The sequence below is a fragment of the Fukomys damarensis genome, unplaced genomic scaffold (assembly GCF_012274545.1).
Source record: "Fukomys damarensis isolate Sample0158 unplaced genomic scaffold, DMR_v1.0_HiC HiC_scaffold_32, whole genome shotgun sequence".
Lineage (NCBI taxonomy): Eukaryota > Metazoa > Chordata > Mammalia > Rodentia > Bathyergidae > Fukomys > Fukomys damarensis.
In genome coordinates this window covers 9,419,959-9,436,228 of record NW_022900944.1, presented here as the reverse complement: position 1 = coordinate 9,436,228, position 16,270 = coordinate 9,419,959, and the positions used below count along the sequence as shown (strand labels likewise).

General features: G+C 38.2%; 2 protein-coding genes across 8 annotated transcripts in view; one reads left to right on the top strand and one right to left on the bottom strand.

The window, feature by feature from the left end:
* The window catches only part of Rspry1 (ring finger and SPRY domain containing 1), a 43,209-nt gene extending 30,694 nt beyond the window's left edge, over nt 1-12,515 (top strand). For 4 of the 5 annotated variants that reach the window (XM_033757975.1, XM_010638902.3, XM_010638901.3 and 1 more), the window contains exons 11-15: nt 3,795-3,906; nt 5,793-5,895; nt 6,224-6,376; nt 10,409-10,513; nt 10,948-12,505. In XM_033757975.1, the coding sequence (XP_033613866.1) occupies nt 3,795-3,906; nt 5,793-5,895; nt 6,224-6,376; nt 10,409-10,513; nt 10,948-11,044 (570 nt within the window). In that variant the 3' untranslated portion in view covers nt 11,045-12,505. Of the gene's footprint in view, nt 1-3,794; nt 3,907-5,792; nt 5,896-6,223; nt 6,377-10,408; nt 10,514-10,947 lie in introns of all 5 variants that reach the window. The other variant, XM_033757976.1, reaches the window with a different exon arrangement.
* The window catches only part of Pllp (plasmolipin), a 37,593-nt gene continuing 25,223 nt past the window's right edge, over nt 3,901-16,270 (bottom strand). For 2 of the 3 annotated variants that reach the window (XM_033757977.1, XM_033757978.1), the window contains 2 exons: nt 4,204-4,235; nt 3,901-4,091 (listed from right to left, as the gene is read on the bottom strand). In XM_033757977.1, coding sequence (XP_033613868.1) covers nt 3,968-4,091; nt 4,204-4,235 — 156 coding nt within the window. In that variant the 3' untranslated portion in view covers nt 3,901-3,967. Of the gene's footprint in view, nt 4,092-4,199; nt 4,236-16,270 lie in introns of all 3 variants that reach the window. The other variant, XM_019209735.2, reaches the window with a different exon arrangement.

Below are 16,270 nucleotides of genomic sequence, written 5' to 3'. Positions count from 1 at the left end.
CAAACACTTTATTTCCATTTTTTCATTTTCTCATACTTTTTTCTTTCCCCTTATTTCCTTTCCCCTACCCTTCCCACTTTCCCTATACCTTTAGCCCTTTTCTTCCTATTTCACATTGTTAATTATCCCATTAGGACCTTGTGTACTATTATAGTTTTTCATACCAGAGAAACTATTCGGTATTTACACTTGTGTGACTTATTTATTTCACTTAGGAGTATATCCTCAAAATGTATCCATTTTCCTATGAATGACTCTAATTTCTCATTCTTTATGGTTGAATAATATTCCATTTTGTAGAAAAACCACATCTTCTTTATCCAGTTTCCAACTGATGGGCAAATGGGCTGTTCCCATGTTTTAGCTATTACAAACTGTGCTGCTATAAACATAGGTGCGCATATGTCACTGACTAGAGGTTCCATTTGACCCAGCCATAGCTCTGCTGGGTATCTTTACAAAAGAATTAAAAGATGCATAGTTTTTAAAGGACCCTTTCAGCAAGACTATCTTTTACCCTGGAATTGTTCATGGCTTTTAACACCTAGACTAGAGAGAAAAATTGGACAAGGCAGGTCTGGACTCCTGTGTAAGACTAGAGAACTAGACCCCAGTCTGCTGTTGCTTTTGTAAAACCTTCCCTGACACAGGGCCTCCCAGCCTACTAGATTTTTTCATCAGCACTTGGAAGGATAGGCTTTTTTGAGGCCCCATGTGATCAGAAGTAACTGGGTCTAGAGAGTGATTCAAGTAAGTTTCTCTTCAGACTGTATAAATCTTTCTGCTATTACCATTAAAGTGTCTAGTTTCCAACTTGAGCACAGATTTAAAGTAGATAGTATCAGTTATACTGGCTGCCTGTTCTAGTGTTCTAAATAAAGTCCCAAAGGTGATTTTTTTAGGACTTGATAAAAAAATGTTATTTCCAGAACACCTTCATTTTAGTCTATCACCTCCTTCCCACAGTCATTTTTAACTATTTCTATTTCACAGATGAGAAGACTGGGAGTAGGAAATAAAGTAGGACTAGAATTCAATCCATTCCTGTTCAAGGCAGGCAGCAGAACCACTGAGCCAAATCCCTGGCCCAATCCATTCCTGTTCTACAAAAGTTGTTTGCTTTGTATTTGAAAATGGGAAGAATGAGAAAATTAAATAGTCTCATTTTTAAATTAAAAATAGAATTAGAACTAGAAGAAATATGGATTCCTCCAAGGAGGAAGCATCATAATAAAATGTGTCCCTTCTACTTTGTCAGAAAACATACTACTGGTCAAGGTATAGTATATCTGACAGTGAAAGTTACAAATACATTTTTTAATGGCCAATTAAGTTGAATTATTTCATCTGATAGATGAAACTAATTTCTGCCATATTGTTGCAGATGTTTCGCTCCTCAAGTTAAGAGTTTTAACTTCGCTCCTCAAGTTAAGAGTTTTAAAATGCCGAATAGAGGTGACTTATTTCTTTTAAAACAAATAAGCAGCCAGACATGGTAATACATGCCTGTAATGCCATTACTCTGGGAGGCTGACACAGGAGGATCAAAGTTTAAGCCCCACCTGGGCAACTTAGTGACTTAGTAAGACTCTGTCTCAAAAAATAAAAAGGGCTGAAATATAACTCACTGTTAAGGTCCTGGTTTCATTCTCCAGTACCATAAAACAAAAGAGTAACAACAATGAAAACAAAAAAACAAGCATTTTTCCCTGACCCAAGTATTGGTAGATTCCGTGTTAGAAATTGATGAAGTCTGATATGATGTCGGTTTCTAAATGTAGGATTTCATTGATGTTGCCACGTTTACATCTTCAAGTGGACATTGTTCTGGTGAATCTGAGTCTTTTTGCCTGTTCAGACAGGGTATAGTTTTATGGAATAAGTCACTCCTAGGATACACCCAGTTTTAAAAGATTTGAAGTCTCTCCGTAGTGTCTCTTACTAACTTTTCCTGGATTTTAGCTTTGAAAGGAAAATCAAAGCACTGAGCTCAGAGATAGATAGCCTATTAAAATGAAACTTCAGGTTAGTTCTTGCTCAGGTCATATACAGAAAAGTCTTGTTGTACTGTGGTTTAGTTGTTGTTTGGGCAGTTCTGGGGATTGAACCCAGGGCTTTCACACTGAGCTACCTCCCCAGCCCTAAAGATAGGATCTCACTAAGTTGTCCAGGTAGAGCTCAAGCTTGCAAACCTCCTGCCTCAGCCTCCAAAAGTACTGGGATTACAAGGATGTACCACCATGCCTGGCTTGTACTGTGTATTATTTTGTTTTGTTTTTTGGTACTAGGGATTGAACTCGGGACCTTGTACTTGTGAGGCAGGCAGCAGCACTACTTAGCTGAATCCCCAGCTGTACTATATATTTTTATGGAGGGTTGGCCAGAGCAAATCTCCTAGGGTGTACTTTGACGTATGAGCCCCCGGGTTCAAGCCTGAGCACCAAAAAAAGAAAAAAGCTAAAATCTTCATGTACTCTAAATTTGTTTGACAGTTTGGGAGTATATTATGCTCCTGTTTAGAGAAGAAGAAATCATAATGTACTATACATTTCAAAAGCTAAGAGAAAGGATTTTTGAAAGTTTTCACCATAAAGAAATACATGTTTAGCCGGGCGTGGTGGCGCATGGAATTCAATATATTGTTGAGTTGTAGCTGTTTTTACGGTTTATATCATTATTTCATTATTTGCCCCATTGAATGAGCAAGCCATCAAGACTTTAGATCTTTTTTTGGGTTTGGCCACATTTTCTTTTCTTTCTTTTTTTGTTTTGTTTTGTTTTTTGAGACAGGGTCTCATTATGTAGTTGAGACTGACCTGGAACTCACTATGTAGCCCAGGCTGGTCTTGAACTCACAGCGATCCTCCTGCTTCAGCCTCCCGAGTGCTGGGATTACAGGCATGCGCCACCACGCCCAGCCTGGCCCACATTTTCAATCCCTTTCCTTGTTAAAGCTTTTCACTATTGATCCTTAAAGATAGCATTTGTTTGGTTTTGTGTTTCCTCTATTTCTTTTCTTTTTTGGTAAGCACTGAAAATAATTTCCTAAGATCCTGTCTACTCTTATTTTAATAGTTCTAGGAAATAATGAAAGGCAGATAGTAGGTAATAAAAGAAATTGTCACAGACCTAAATCTTTGAGCATTTAGACATTTTGAAGTTTACTACATACAGGAAAGGTTTTTGCCTAGCTGCAGTGAAGTAGAAAGTATATTGATTTGAAATAATAAGAATTTACATCCAAATTTGGTTCTACTTCTCTTTTTTCTTTTCTACTTCTAACTTGTCCTTAGGCAAGCTGCTTGACCTTTCTGAGCTTTGTATCCTATTAAAATTTAGTCCCCACACTCTTGATCATTAGTGAGAATTAAATGAACTGACAGGTATGAATATGACTAGAATAACAAAGGCATTTATTTCACAAATATTTGTTGATAAAGTTATTATCTGTTTACTTGGAACCAGGTTTGTAGGTCATAATTTTGGTTTGTGTTTTCATGGTAACAATTTTGTTAAAGGCAGGAAAAGAAACACACTCAGCTTTGCAGAATGTCTGAGCCAATTAAAAGTAGGAAAAGAAGTATACCCTACAGCATGAGGGTGGGCTACCATGCAAGAGAGAACACAGTGGCCCTAAGTCATAATTTTGGTATCTTCCAAGAACTATAGGCTTTCCGTTCATCCATAAAGCTTAGAATTTGAACCACTAGGTTAATAGTTATAAAAAAACACTTTCTCTTCCCAAGGTCAGCAGGGAAAGCCTTGCTAATCTTCTGGACCTTGTCTGTCTCTAGGAAGGCTATGGCATTGGAGACGATGAATACTCCTGTGCATACGATGGCTGCCGGCAGCTGATTTGGTACAATGCCAGAAGTAAGCCTCATGTACACCCATGCTGGAAAGAAGGTATTCATTCTTCTACATCATGAATTCACCTGGGTTAAGACATCTGGTCACTGTGAGGCATTTACTGTGTAGGCCTTAAAATGTCTTTAATAGAAGATAACGATGAGAATATGCTATCAGCCTTTGTATCACCACCATGGATGTGAATGGCATCCCCAGATAAGTTCACCCCAGGTAGAACCTTCCTGTAGCAAAAACATTTCAGAAAATAAAATTCTTGAGTTAATAGGAAAATGGTACTCCTAAGATGAACATGAGGGCTGAAGATGGTAGCTCAGTGGTAGAACACTTACCTACCATTCAGGAGGCCCTAGGTTGTATCCCCAGTACTGCAGAAGAAAGAGAGAGAGGTTTAGTATGAATTTGAATTTCTTCTTTAGGTCTATGCCTTGAATCAAAGCAGCCATGTAGATATTAAGGACACAGGAATTATGGTGCACTAAAATGAGGATATTTTCCCAGGCAAGATGGTGATAGAATCAGTGTTAGTCAGGGACCATGTTCTGAAGAAGTTGCTAGAGTGGAACCTCTGAAAGGATTTGTAGTCTCAGCATTGGAGCTAGATTAGAATATAACCCAGCTCCTTCTCCATGCATTCCTCTCATTTTCCTACCATAATCAACATTATAGATGTAAACTGGAAGTTCAGACATGCTAAGAGAGCAAGAATGTGACCACTTTTGTGAGCATATAGCTTCCCTTGACTAAATTGATAGCATGGGAAAGGAAAACAACTGAAAAGCTAGAAGCACTCATTTAAATGGTATTTGGGTTCTTAAAGAAATATAAAACTTATCCATTTCATAAAACATAAGATAGGTACACTTTTTAAAACTGCCTCATTTTGAAAATAAAAACTTCTGAATATGTTTACTATAAAAGTTTGAAAATTTTTAAAAGCAAAATTAATAAATTTTTTAAATTCTCTATAATTCTTTATCCAGAGCTGAGTTTGGTTTGGTTTTCCTCCAATACTGGAAATTCATCCTAAGCCTCACACATGCTGGAAAGTACTCTACCACTGAGCCACAGTTTCAGTTTACCTCCCTCATTCTTTTTTAGGCAAGCTCTTGCTAATTGCCCAGCCTGTGCTCAAACTTACAACCATCCTGCCTCAGCTTCCCAAGTAGCTGGGTATTATAGGCATGTGCCACTGTATATGACCAGAGATTTTTATAAACAGTTATATTTAATACCTTGAGCAGTTTTCCGGGTTATTAAAAATAACATTACTTTTGATGTCTTCTCAATATTCTGTTATATACTTGCACTGTAAAATACTAATAATGTCTCATCTTTGGATATTGACATTTTTGCCTTTCTGGATTTTCTCAAGATAAATCCTTAGAAGTGAAACTTCTTTGGCAATGAGGATTCATAGTTTCAAGGCTTTTGCTAAGTATTGCCAAATTTCTTCCACCAGCATTGAGTGTTCATTGTTCTTATCTGTTTTGGCAATTTAAAAAAACAAAACTAAAAATCTCATAGTTTTGTTTTATTTGAGAAGTGAGGGTGAATTGTTTTAACAAGTGTTTGTTTAGTTGTCATCTAGGGAGTTTTAAATCTCAGCAGAGAGGCAAACAGGCCCATGATTTTGTCTTACCATACTTCATTGATCCCAGTATGCACATGTTTTTCACATTTTAATATCTTTGATATTGGGATGCATCTTAAAATTGTTGGCTTGTTCAATTCACAGCATTTTTTCTTAGTGGTATGTGAAAATACTGCAAGGAGGTGTCAGATCAGTTGTGGAAGAAAAAAAAAGATGAACAAGTTAAAACTATGGGCTAAAGGTGCAGAAGAAATGCATTGCCACTGAGGCACTTTTAGAATCCTGGTATTATATAGCATTACCCTGACAGTATTTTTGCTTTATTTGCTAGGAGACACAGTAGGATTTCTGTTAGACTTGAATGAAAAGCAAATGATCTTCTTTTTAAATGGCAACCAGCTGCCTCCTGAGAAACAAGTCTTTTCATCAACTGTGTAAGTAGCTCCTCTTAGACAAAAATTTGAGTAGTCAAGTTTTCTCCAGAGAAAGGGGGAGGGGCTTTCTCCATTAATGTAGGTAATTGTGGTGGGAAATTTATTTCAAGTAATTGGAGACCTACTTGATTGAACCTAAAACTATCCCAAAGTTTGATATAGAAAGTTAAAGGCAGAATATTCTCTGGTTCACAGAGATTAGTAAACAATCTGCCCACCTTCCTTTCTGCCAGGGTATAACTAGCTCATCATGATTTTCTGAAAACACTAGTATTTGAGCATCACTTTGTTTTTATTCTATTGACTTCAGTACTCATTTTATTTGTAGATCGGGATTTTTTGCTGCAGCTAGTTTTATGTCATATCAACAATGTGAGTTTAATTTTGGAGCAAAACCATTCAAATACCCACCATCGATGAAATTTAGCACTTTTAATGACTACGCCTTCCTAACAGCTGAAGAAAAAATTATTTTGCCAAGGTAAGGAATCTGCCCAGACTATTTCAAGACTGTCACATGCATCTCCTGAAAATTTTAAGAAATTAATGAGAGACTTGTTTCAACTTTTAAATAAATAATTTTGAAAGCTTCACTAAAAAGGCTTCCTGGGAAATACAAATTACTAAAACCCAGAGGAGATACATATAAACCTTTTTCCCCACAATGTACTGAGGATTGAAACCATGGCCTTTGCACTGGGCTATGTCCCCAGCACATTTTTAAATTTTTTTATCTTGAAAGAAGGTCTCACTAAATTGCCCACACTGGGCTGGAACTTAGAATTCTCTTTGCCTCCCAGAGTGCTGGTATTACAAGAATGTACCACCATGCCCAACTACAAACTAATTGTTATTATAACATTAACTGAACAATTTTGAGAATGATCTTCCCAAAAAGCACAAGACCCAGGTGGTTCTACAGGAGATGTCTATCAAAATTTAGGTAACAGAGAACCTTGTTATTAAAACGTTATAGAAGGGACAAGGGATTTAGCTTAGTAGTTCCACTGCCTGCTTTGCAGACACAAGGACCTGAGTTCAATCCCCAGTACCAAAAAAAAAAAAGTTATAGAGAGATGGAATATGTCCATTTTTTTTCTTTTTTTTTTTTGCCCCTAAGTACTAGTGCTTGAACTAAGACCTTCATATTGAGATATATCCCCAGCTCTTTTTGTTTTTTACTTTGAGGCAGGATCTTGCTAAGTCACTAAGTTGCCCAGGCTTGACTAGAACTTCAGTCCTCCTCAGCCTCCCAGATTCCTGGGATTACAGATGTGCATCTCCACACCTTGTTTCCAAATTCTTTTTATGAGCCTGATAATGTTGGTATAAAAATCAGAATAATACAGCATATGCACATTGAAACTGCAGACTAACTTCATCTGAATGCCACTATAAAACTCCTAAATATCAGGAAAGTAAGTGCATCTATTAACAGATTGAGTTTATTGAAAACTTCTTTTGCATTTTAGCTGCATTAGCAAAGATGCCAATACTGTCCCACAGCTATCAAAGACAGTAGCAATGCCATCTTGGATAAAATTTCACTGCTCTTATTTGATAAAAACTATGATTGGCATTAATTGTTTCATTGGATGAATGGCTGTTTGTCTTCCTTACAAGATAAATGCAGTCTATTTCTTCAGCTGGGGAAAGACTCCAGCTGCTTCCTGGTAATTACTACAAGTTGAAGCTTGTTATATTCTATGAGCCGAAGTTTGTCATTTTTTTAACAGAGCAGTTGCCTGGTACTGTATTCCTGTTACTAATGCTGCACGATAACACTAATGTCAAGGAAATTATACTGGCCAGGGCATAGCTAGTGCTGCACCATTATGCCACTGAAGGTACCTATAATGGAATGCTGGCTACCATTTTGGCTCAAAATTCAGATCTTTAAGTAGCCTTCTGGACTGTGCTTTACCTAGACTTCTTAGTAGCTCAACAGTTTACAAATAAACTAGAACAGCAGCATTATTTATAGCACTAGAGACTTGCTAATATCTTAAGAACATAAGGGCCACTTATATCCTAGGTCAGGGATTTGAGGTGCTTTCATAAAACTTCCATTCAGTTCATCTTGATGCATGACAGTTCTGAACTTTTCTCATGGTGAAGGTCTAAGGTGAAGCCTCTCTTACCTGTCACACTCCATACTTACATGTCTAGCCTACCTTTTGCTTAGTTTGACCCCTACAGATTACCCAAAAGTTAGAACTGATCCATGTAAGAGTTCCTTTGAGTTGGGTGCAGTGGTGCATGTATGTAACGCAGCACTTTGGGAGGCTGTGGCAGAAGGCTCATAAGCTCAAGCCCAGCCTGGGCCACTCAGTGATTTAACAGTACTCTACCTCAAAATTTTAAAAAAGGCTGAGAATATAGCTCAGATGTAAAGCACCTGCCTATCTGTGTGAGACCCTGGGCTCAATCCCCAGTGCCACAAATAAGTAGGTAAGTAAAGTAAATAAATTTTTAAAATAGGAGTTACTCTGAAGAGTGACTTTAGTCAAATCTGCTTTAGCACTTAACTGTGTCTGCAGAAGAAAGCTTTCCAAAACCCAGATGGCCGTGAGTATCATTTCTTGGAAAGTCACCGTTTGTGGCCAGCTTATACATACTCTCTTAGTGACTATGGCACCCTGAGTTTATCCTGTCTTGAAAAAGAACAGCAGAATTACAAACCAGGTCAATCCTAAGTTGTATTTAGACTGTTTTCACTGATGGTGACATCAAGACAGGAATTGCTGGAGCCTAATTGAGTAACTACCTTAAGGCTAACCACTGGTACCTTGCTCCTCTTAAGTCTAGTTAAGAGGACATTACAAATGGGAGCATTAAGACCATTTTCTAGGCCATTAATACTTTGACCTTTTGTTCCAAAAACTTATATTCAGAAATATTTTTTAATAATATTTTAGTCATTGGAATATAAGTGCTACTACCTCATATTTTATAAATTGTTCTGTATGTATATACTCTCTGTCCCTAATTCTCCTTCCATTCACTATTTTTTTCTTAAGCTTTTTCTTTTCTGGTGCCGGGGATCAAACTCGGCCCTTGTGCTTTTGAGAGGCAGGTGGTGGAACCACTGAGCCAAATCCCTGGCCCTCTTAAGCTTTTTATTGTGGAAAGCTTCAAATGCATATGAAAGAAAAAAAAAGTACAGTATACCTGTGCCTCAGCTATAACAGTCATCTGCTCAGACAGAGCACCTGCTGCTTCTGCAGTCTTCCTCATCTCTCTTAATAGCCCCACAGTCATCCCAGTTTCCCTGTTGCTACTACCTAGAATGTTCTCTGCAGACACCCACAGGCTCACTGGTGTAATCCCTTTATATTTTTATTAACATCACCTTAGTTAGAACTTCCGTGGCTGCCATATTTAAAATTTCAGTCTTTCTTTCTCGTGTGCATGTGCACATGCACACAGACACACTCCTGTTCTTCAAAGTATTCATTGGCATTTAATATTCTGTGTACCTTTTAATATTCATCTTGTTATTTCTGTCTTCCCTGACTGGAGTTTAAGCTGTCTGGAGACAAGGATACTTTTTTGGTCCTCTTCACTACTGAATTACCAGGGTTTGGGATAGTGCCTGACTCATAGTAATCTCACATGTGAATTGAGCAGACATTTCGTATTCCTCATGTCCACCCATCATGGATATAGCTTTAGTAGAGCAGTTCTGGCTGTCTGCTTTCCCGTTCCGTGATGGTCAAAGTGTAATGGAAGGGCTCTAACCTGAGGTGTCTAAACTTGCAGAGTGTCTCCAGTGAACTGTCATAAACCCCTTGAAACTGTATAAAAACTTACATATGTGCTTTTCTTGGGAAAGGCTCTGTGCTTTTTCATCAAATTTTCAGAAATGTACAATTTAAAGGGTTGAAATATGCTGGTGAAATGAAAAGAGGACTGGATTTAGAACCAAAGGGTTTGAATTTGACTTTTGACTGTTTACCATATGTGACCTTATGCAAATCATTTCTTGTGACCTTGTTTGGAGGCTCTAGTAGGGGAGCACAGCTACTCTTATACCCTGACTGATGGAAATGGTCCTCCTCTATGGGAGCGTGCGGGTCCTTTCTTAGACTAAGCATGCAGCTTCAGGAGGGATGTACATGGAGTGGTGAGGGCAGAAGGGGTTACCTGCTTAGCCAGCCAGATCAGCCAGATCAATCTTGGTGATCAATGGGGTGACAGATGTAGCCCGATCACCCTCACACCCTTCAAAGCATTTCTTTAAACATTTTTGTCTGTAAGATAAGAATGGCCATTGGGCTGGGGATTTAGCTTAGTGGTTCCGCCACCTGCCTGACAAGCCCAAGGACCTGAGTTCAATCCCTAGTTGCCTTCACTCCTAAGATTAGAATAAGATACCATGTATGACAACTTCACTGAACAAAGCTTATGTATATCACCCATGCACAGAGCATTTTGAAAGTATTTCTTATGCATCACTGTTAATAGGTCCTCTTGTTGACAATATGCATTTCAAACTGCTTTGTCTACTTAGGCATAGGCGTCTTGCTCTGTTGAAGCAAGTCAGTATCCGAGAAAACTGCTGCTCCCTTTGTTGTGATGAGGTAGCAGACACACAATTGAAGCCATGTGGACACAGGTAAGATTTGTTTGATTGTTTCATCTTTGAACATTAAGCAATGTTTCATCCTGTTCTTGAGTTGCTTTTAGTGTTACCAGTTCCATACTGCAAGATTTGTTGTAGCTAAAGTGAGCTAAATGAGAAATTGGTTTGTCAAATAGTTGCTGGATGTCTTCTAGAAAGTACCTCAAATAGAAGAAGCTGCCTGATAAAACAGGCCTATGTTTTTGCTTTATTCTGTTTATTCAGTTTTACATTTTTTATATAATCTTGGCTTTATAAAATATAAAACAGGTTTAATGCTATTTCTGAACTTTTGGGCAAATCGCTTTTAGAGCTTTCTTCCTCATTAGCAAGTTCTTTAAATTCTTAACATTACATTTTTTAGTTGGCAGGTAGTTTGACCTTTTAAGACCTTTTAACGTGACTGGCATTTATGTGTTTCTCCTCAGCGACCTGTGCATGGATTGTGCCTTGCAACTGGAGACCTGCCCATTGTGTCGTAAAGAAATAGTATCTAGAGTCAGGCAAATTTCTCATATTTCATGACACCCGTGAAGATGCATCACAGACTTATTTCTACTCAACTCCAGCCAATGTTGAAAAGAAAAAAAAAATCTCTAATCAGTTGTATGCACATTGAAACATAGCCATGGCCAGATTTTATGCTAAAAATATGGTAGTTTGTCAAAGACAGAATTCTTTTAGAATCTAATCCAACTTGCCAGCCCTGAGAAATTCCTTTAAGGCCAAGGAAAGCTAAATGCTAGCAGCCAGGCCTGTGGTATTTCCATGAAAAACAGCAGGAGACAATGCCCTCCTGAGTGCTGAAACCACACCGGAATTCTCCATGTTGGGTTCATCATTTGATTGTTTTAACAGAGGATGTTTTGTCATAGTCTGAAGTTTTTATTTTGGGGAAAAGTCATTATGGAGAAGTAGATGAAAGCATTTCTGGGTTAAGCTTACTTCTCACTGGTCAGAGAGACACTGGTGTGTTAAGCATGGATGTTGCACTGTTAAGACTTGAATCTATAAAATTAGATTCACACAGGTCAAGCCTACAAGCAACGTGGAGAATCTGAAAGAAGGTGCATAGACTGTAGAAAAAAACCCAAATTTTTTTATATTTCAGTGATTCCAAAGAACATTCTAGTTTTTTTTAACTGTAGAAAATTGGTGGTATTTTCACATTCATGGTGTTTCTATCCAATTTCAGTACCCACATTTTGTGAGGAAAAAATGTTTTACCAATGCAGGAGGAATTCTTACATTAATTGCAATGTTAGACTGGTATTTAGGGTATTTTTAAGGTACCATCAAATCAGGTTTTTTGTTGTTAAAAATTCTTTTTAAATCAGTATTGTTTTTGGAAGTAATATACTTTGAAACTCTTGAACTAATAATCTCAAAAACTCTAGAGGACAGTCTGAGAACACGTATGCCTATTGTTTTAAATAAATACCTGTTTTTGAATATTAAATTCAATCATGGATTGTTGACTATGTCATCAAAAGTGTTTATCCCTCTCAGGGTCTCTGGTGAAGACCTTCAAGAGTTGTTTTTTTCTCCCAGAAAATTGGAAGGTAGAATTGTAAATTCATAGACTTATTTTATAATGGTGTACCTCAGCAGCTGCCTTTCAATTTATGCCAAGTCCTTACTGAGTTTATACTTGAATAGTAAATATGTCTTCTGAGTTTTACAGTGTCTTAAACTCAATGCACAGTTTTTTTTCTTCCTTTACCATTCTTTCTTGTTTATAGTTCATTAAACCTGTCCTATTGCAGAGCTGATTTCCTTCCTGGCTGTACTTGTTGGGGTGCTGGATTTTTTTCCATGTCTATAGTCTTCCATAAATCCGTGTGTGTGTGTGTGTGTTTGTGTGTGTGTGTGTATATTATACATATATATATGTATATATTATACATAAAGATACATGTTCTCTTTAGCTTGTGATGAATACAGTAATTTGCATTGAAGAATAAAACATCTGTTGCCTTTTTTGACTAAGATTTCACAATTTTCATTGTCTACTGCTATAGTTCTAAGATATATGTTTAAGTACTACTTTCAGAATAGGAGAGAAGGATAGGAGAGAATCAAGTACAAGAATTAAGAAATAGCTGGGTGTGCTCGTCTTGTAATCCCAGCACTCGGGAGGTTGAGGCAGGAGAATTGCCTCTAATTCAAGGCCAGCCTTGGCTACAATAGTGAGTTCAAGGCCAGCCTGGACTACATAGCAAGACCTGTCTCAAAAAATAACAAAAAAAAGAAGTAAGCTTGTTATGGTAGTGCACCACTGTAATCCCAACACATGGGAAGATGAGGCAGGAGTATTGAAAAAGTTTGAGGCCAGTCTGAAGTCAGACCTTATCTTTAAAAAAAGAATAATAATAATAAGTTCAATCACTTATTCTCCTATTCAGCAAGTAAATCTTAATTGAGTACCTCATTGTGTGCTGGGCACTGTGTATACCACTGTGTGGTATACAAAATATGTTTACAGAGTGGTGGCAGGGAGAAAACAATATATTTTTGTTTATTATAATAAATTGTTAGTGTCCTCAAGGAACAGGAAGAGAATGAGGGGAAACGCACTTTTGATGTTTAGCTGGGATAAGAGTGGGAGCTGTCAGAATAAACCTGAGGAAATAACACCAGTAAAACTTAAAGGAAAGTAGAACATAGCCAGGCAGAAGGACTAGAAGGTTAAGTGAACATAGCATTCGTAGCAGAAGGCCCTAATTAGAGCACAGAGCTCAGGAGGCTTTGGGATCTGATGAAAGGCCCTGCTGCTTGGCAGAGAGGATGGATGCAAATGCAGAAAATCGTGTGCTCAAGTGTGGAGAAGTTGGAGCTGCTTGTGAAGGCCATATTAAAGATTTTGTGTTTTTTCCTAAGCATAATATAAAGCAAAATTTAAGCTTAGAAGTACCTTGATAAATACTTTTAAAAGATGGCTCTGGCCAGGCATCATGGCAGACACCAGCACTCAGGAATCTTGAAGCAGGAAGATGTTGAGTTCAAGGTCTTGGCTTCATAGTGAATTTGAGAACAAAGCCAGCCTGACCAATTAACAAGACCTTGTCTCAGAAAAAAAACTTTTTAAATGATGGCTTTCATATATGTTGGGAGAATAATGAAATGGAAGGATTGAGTAAAGATAGAGAAGAAACGAAAAGTGGAAATCATAGGACCAGTAGGAAAACATTGCAGTAGTCCAGCGGAGAGGTAAAAGTGACCTGTAAACTCAGTGGAAATAGAGAAAAATCGATGGAACTAATAATCTGCCAGTAATCAAAGGAATGTAGGAGCCTGTCGGCTTTCTAGAAATGTACCCTTGAATTTTGTTCCTAAATTAGTCTACTTTTTAAGCTCTTAACTTCTAGACTATAAAACAAAAAGACTTTAATATTTAATCAAACCATCCAGGATGGAAGCAAAGTTTTATCATGTAACTACTTCAAAGGAATGATGTTTATTCCACATAGAAAATATTAGGGATTAGCAAGCATTTGTGGAAGAGAGTAAACATTTATATCCTGTGCTGCAGGTAAGCATTTTAAGAGAGATTAAAAACTAGACTTTTACTGCTGATATAGCATTACCAGCAGGAAAAACAAAAAAATTAAATTATGGATTTCTTCACTCATTCATCCAGGAAATTTGGGGCTCCGGAAAAAAAAATTAGTGAATTGCCACCTTTTGTGAATGATGTAAAGCAGGAGAAAATCATGGTGCCAGTGCAGAGTGCCAAGAAACAGTGATTCAGTCACGGAAACTAAAGCAATATTAGCAGCAGGAAATGACTTCTGCATTTTCAGCTGCCTTGAATGTGTATCCGTGAAAACAAACTGCCCAACTAAGATCAGCTCTTTCCAAGTTAGCAACTGTTGTTCTTTTGCTATTTATTCACTTAGAAATATTCTTAACGCTAATTCACAATTTTAAAAATCATTAATGGGAAAGCATGATTTAATGTGTTTGTCAATTTTTAATTTAAAAGACCACTTTTCTGTTTTCAACAGAAAGACATGCTCTGATTTCTCCAAGTATGTTTAATGACCCAAGGATTAGGGGCTATATATAGCATGGTGGTTGATAGAAGGTACTTCAAAGTGGGAATTGAACTGTACTCTTACTAAAGCTTCATTTCCCAGTCTGTAAAATGGAGATGATAATGCTCACCTTACAGGGGGTTTGTGTTTGTTTTTTTCCTCATTCAGTCTCAAATATCTCAAAACTATTTGTAATGTTGAGCAGAGTATCTGGCACATGCCTGAATACATATGTGGATACCGATTCTCTGTATCTCCCTTTGTTCCTAGAACCAAGAATGGTAAAATGGACTTTTAAATTCTTTGGCATTCGTTCCATCATTTAAGTAGGGCCTCGTTGCACATACCTAATTAATACTCTGGAAGGCTGAGGTGAGATGTTCGAAAGTTCAAGCGCAGCCTGGGCAGCTTAGCAAAATGCTGTCTCAAAAGCTAAAAAGAGCTAAGGTCATGCAAAGCCCTGGGTTTGATCCCCAGTCCTGGAAAAAATAAAAAAGGCTGGGGTTGTAGCTCAGTAGTTCGGTGCTTAACAAGAATGCATAAGGCCCTGGGTTCAATCCCCAGCACACATACATTTTTCTAAAAATGAGGTCTACATCTCCTTCCCTTAAATCTGGGTTATCTGTCTAGTAGAACACAGTAAAAATAACACTGTACCAGTTTTAAGCACAGTAAAAGGCTTTAAGTGGCACGCAGCTCTCACTTTCTATCTCTTGAAATATAGAACTTGCTCTTGGCCCCAGCCACCATGCAGCAAGAAAACCCAAGCATCCTCAGAAAGACTTACATGGAGAGAAAGTCAGACAACCCTGGCCCCAAGTTCTGTGGCCAACATCCACAAGTGAGATACCAGGCAAGAGCCAACATTAACTTGCCAGTCATACGAGTGAAGCCCCAGCTGACAAATGGAAGACAGGTTAATTGTCCCTGCCACGCCCTGCACAAATTGCAATTAGTGAGCAAAATAACTTGTTTTAAGCCACTAAATTTCCAGGTGGCTTGTAACAGCAATAGATAACCAGAACACATGAAATCAAGTTTCGTTCCTCCACTCTGACCCCATGATTTAGGAAGATGATCACGAGAAATCAGCTCCAGGAAATCTCTATGAGGATTCGTGATTGTGTTGCTCAAACTGGCTATGTAACTTTTGCAAAATTAAGGAAGACGCCACTTTACTGCCTAATAATCTTCGTAATGTGAGGATTATGATGTAAATGATAAGGCCGCCAATTCAAGGGGTAGGGACTTCTCTACCGGAACTAAGGGGGCGTGTCAGGCGTGTACATTATCTGATTCAAGAGGGGAGACTTGCTTTCTAGAGATTTGCCAATTTACAATGCTCTTAAAATCTGCTTTCCACTAAATCTTCACAAATACCGTAAGGTATAACTGATCACCAAGTTACAAGAAAACAGGCTTTTAGCTTCGATTCTTTCATCCATAAAATGAGCACAACGAAGATTTAGTCACCACACCGCTAATGAACACCCTCGTAAATCCACAACAGGTTTACTGAGGCGGAGCGTCCCTCTTTGACGTTCCCTATCACGGAAATCCGCTCCCTACGTTTCCCCGCCCCCAACGTCCTAATGCACGCCTGCGATTGGTTGCTGAGAGCTTTGCGGGCGGTGAAAGATTTGTAACCAAGGTGATGGAGGCGGGCACAGTGCGCGGCTGGGGGTAACCGACGCCTGGACCCTTGGCCGCGGCG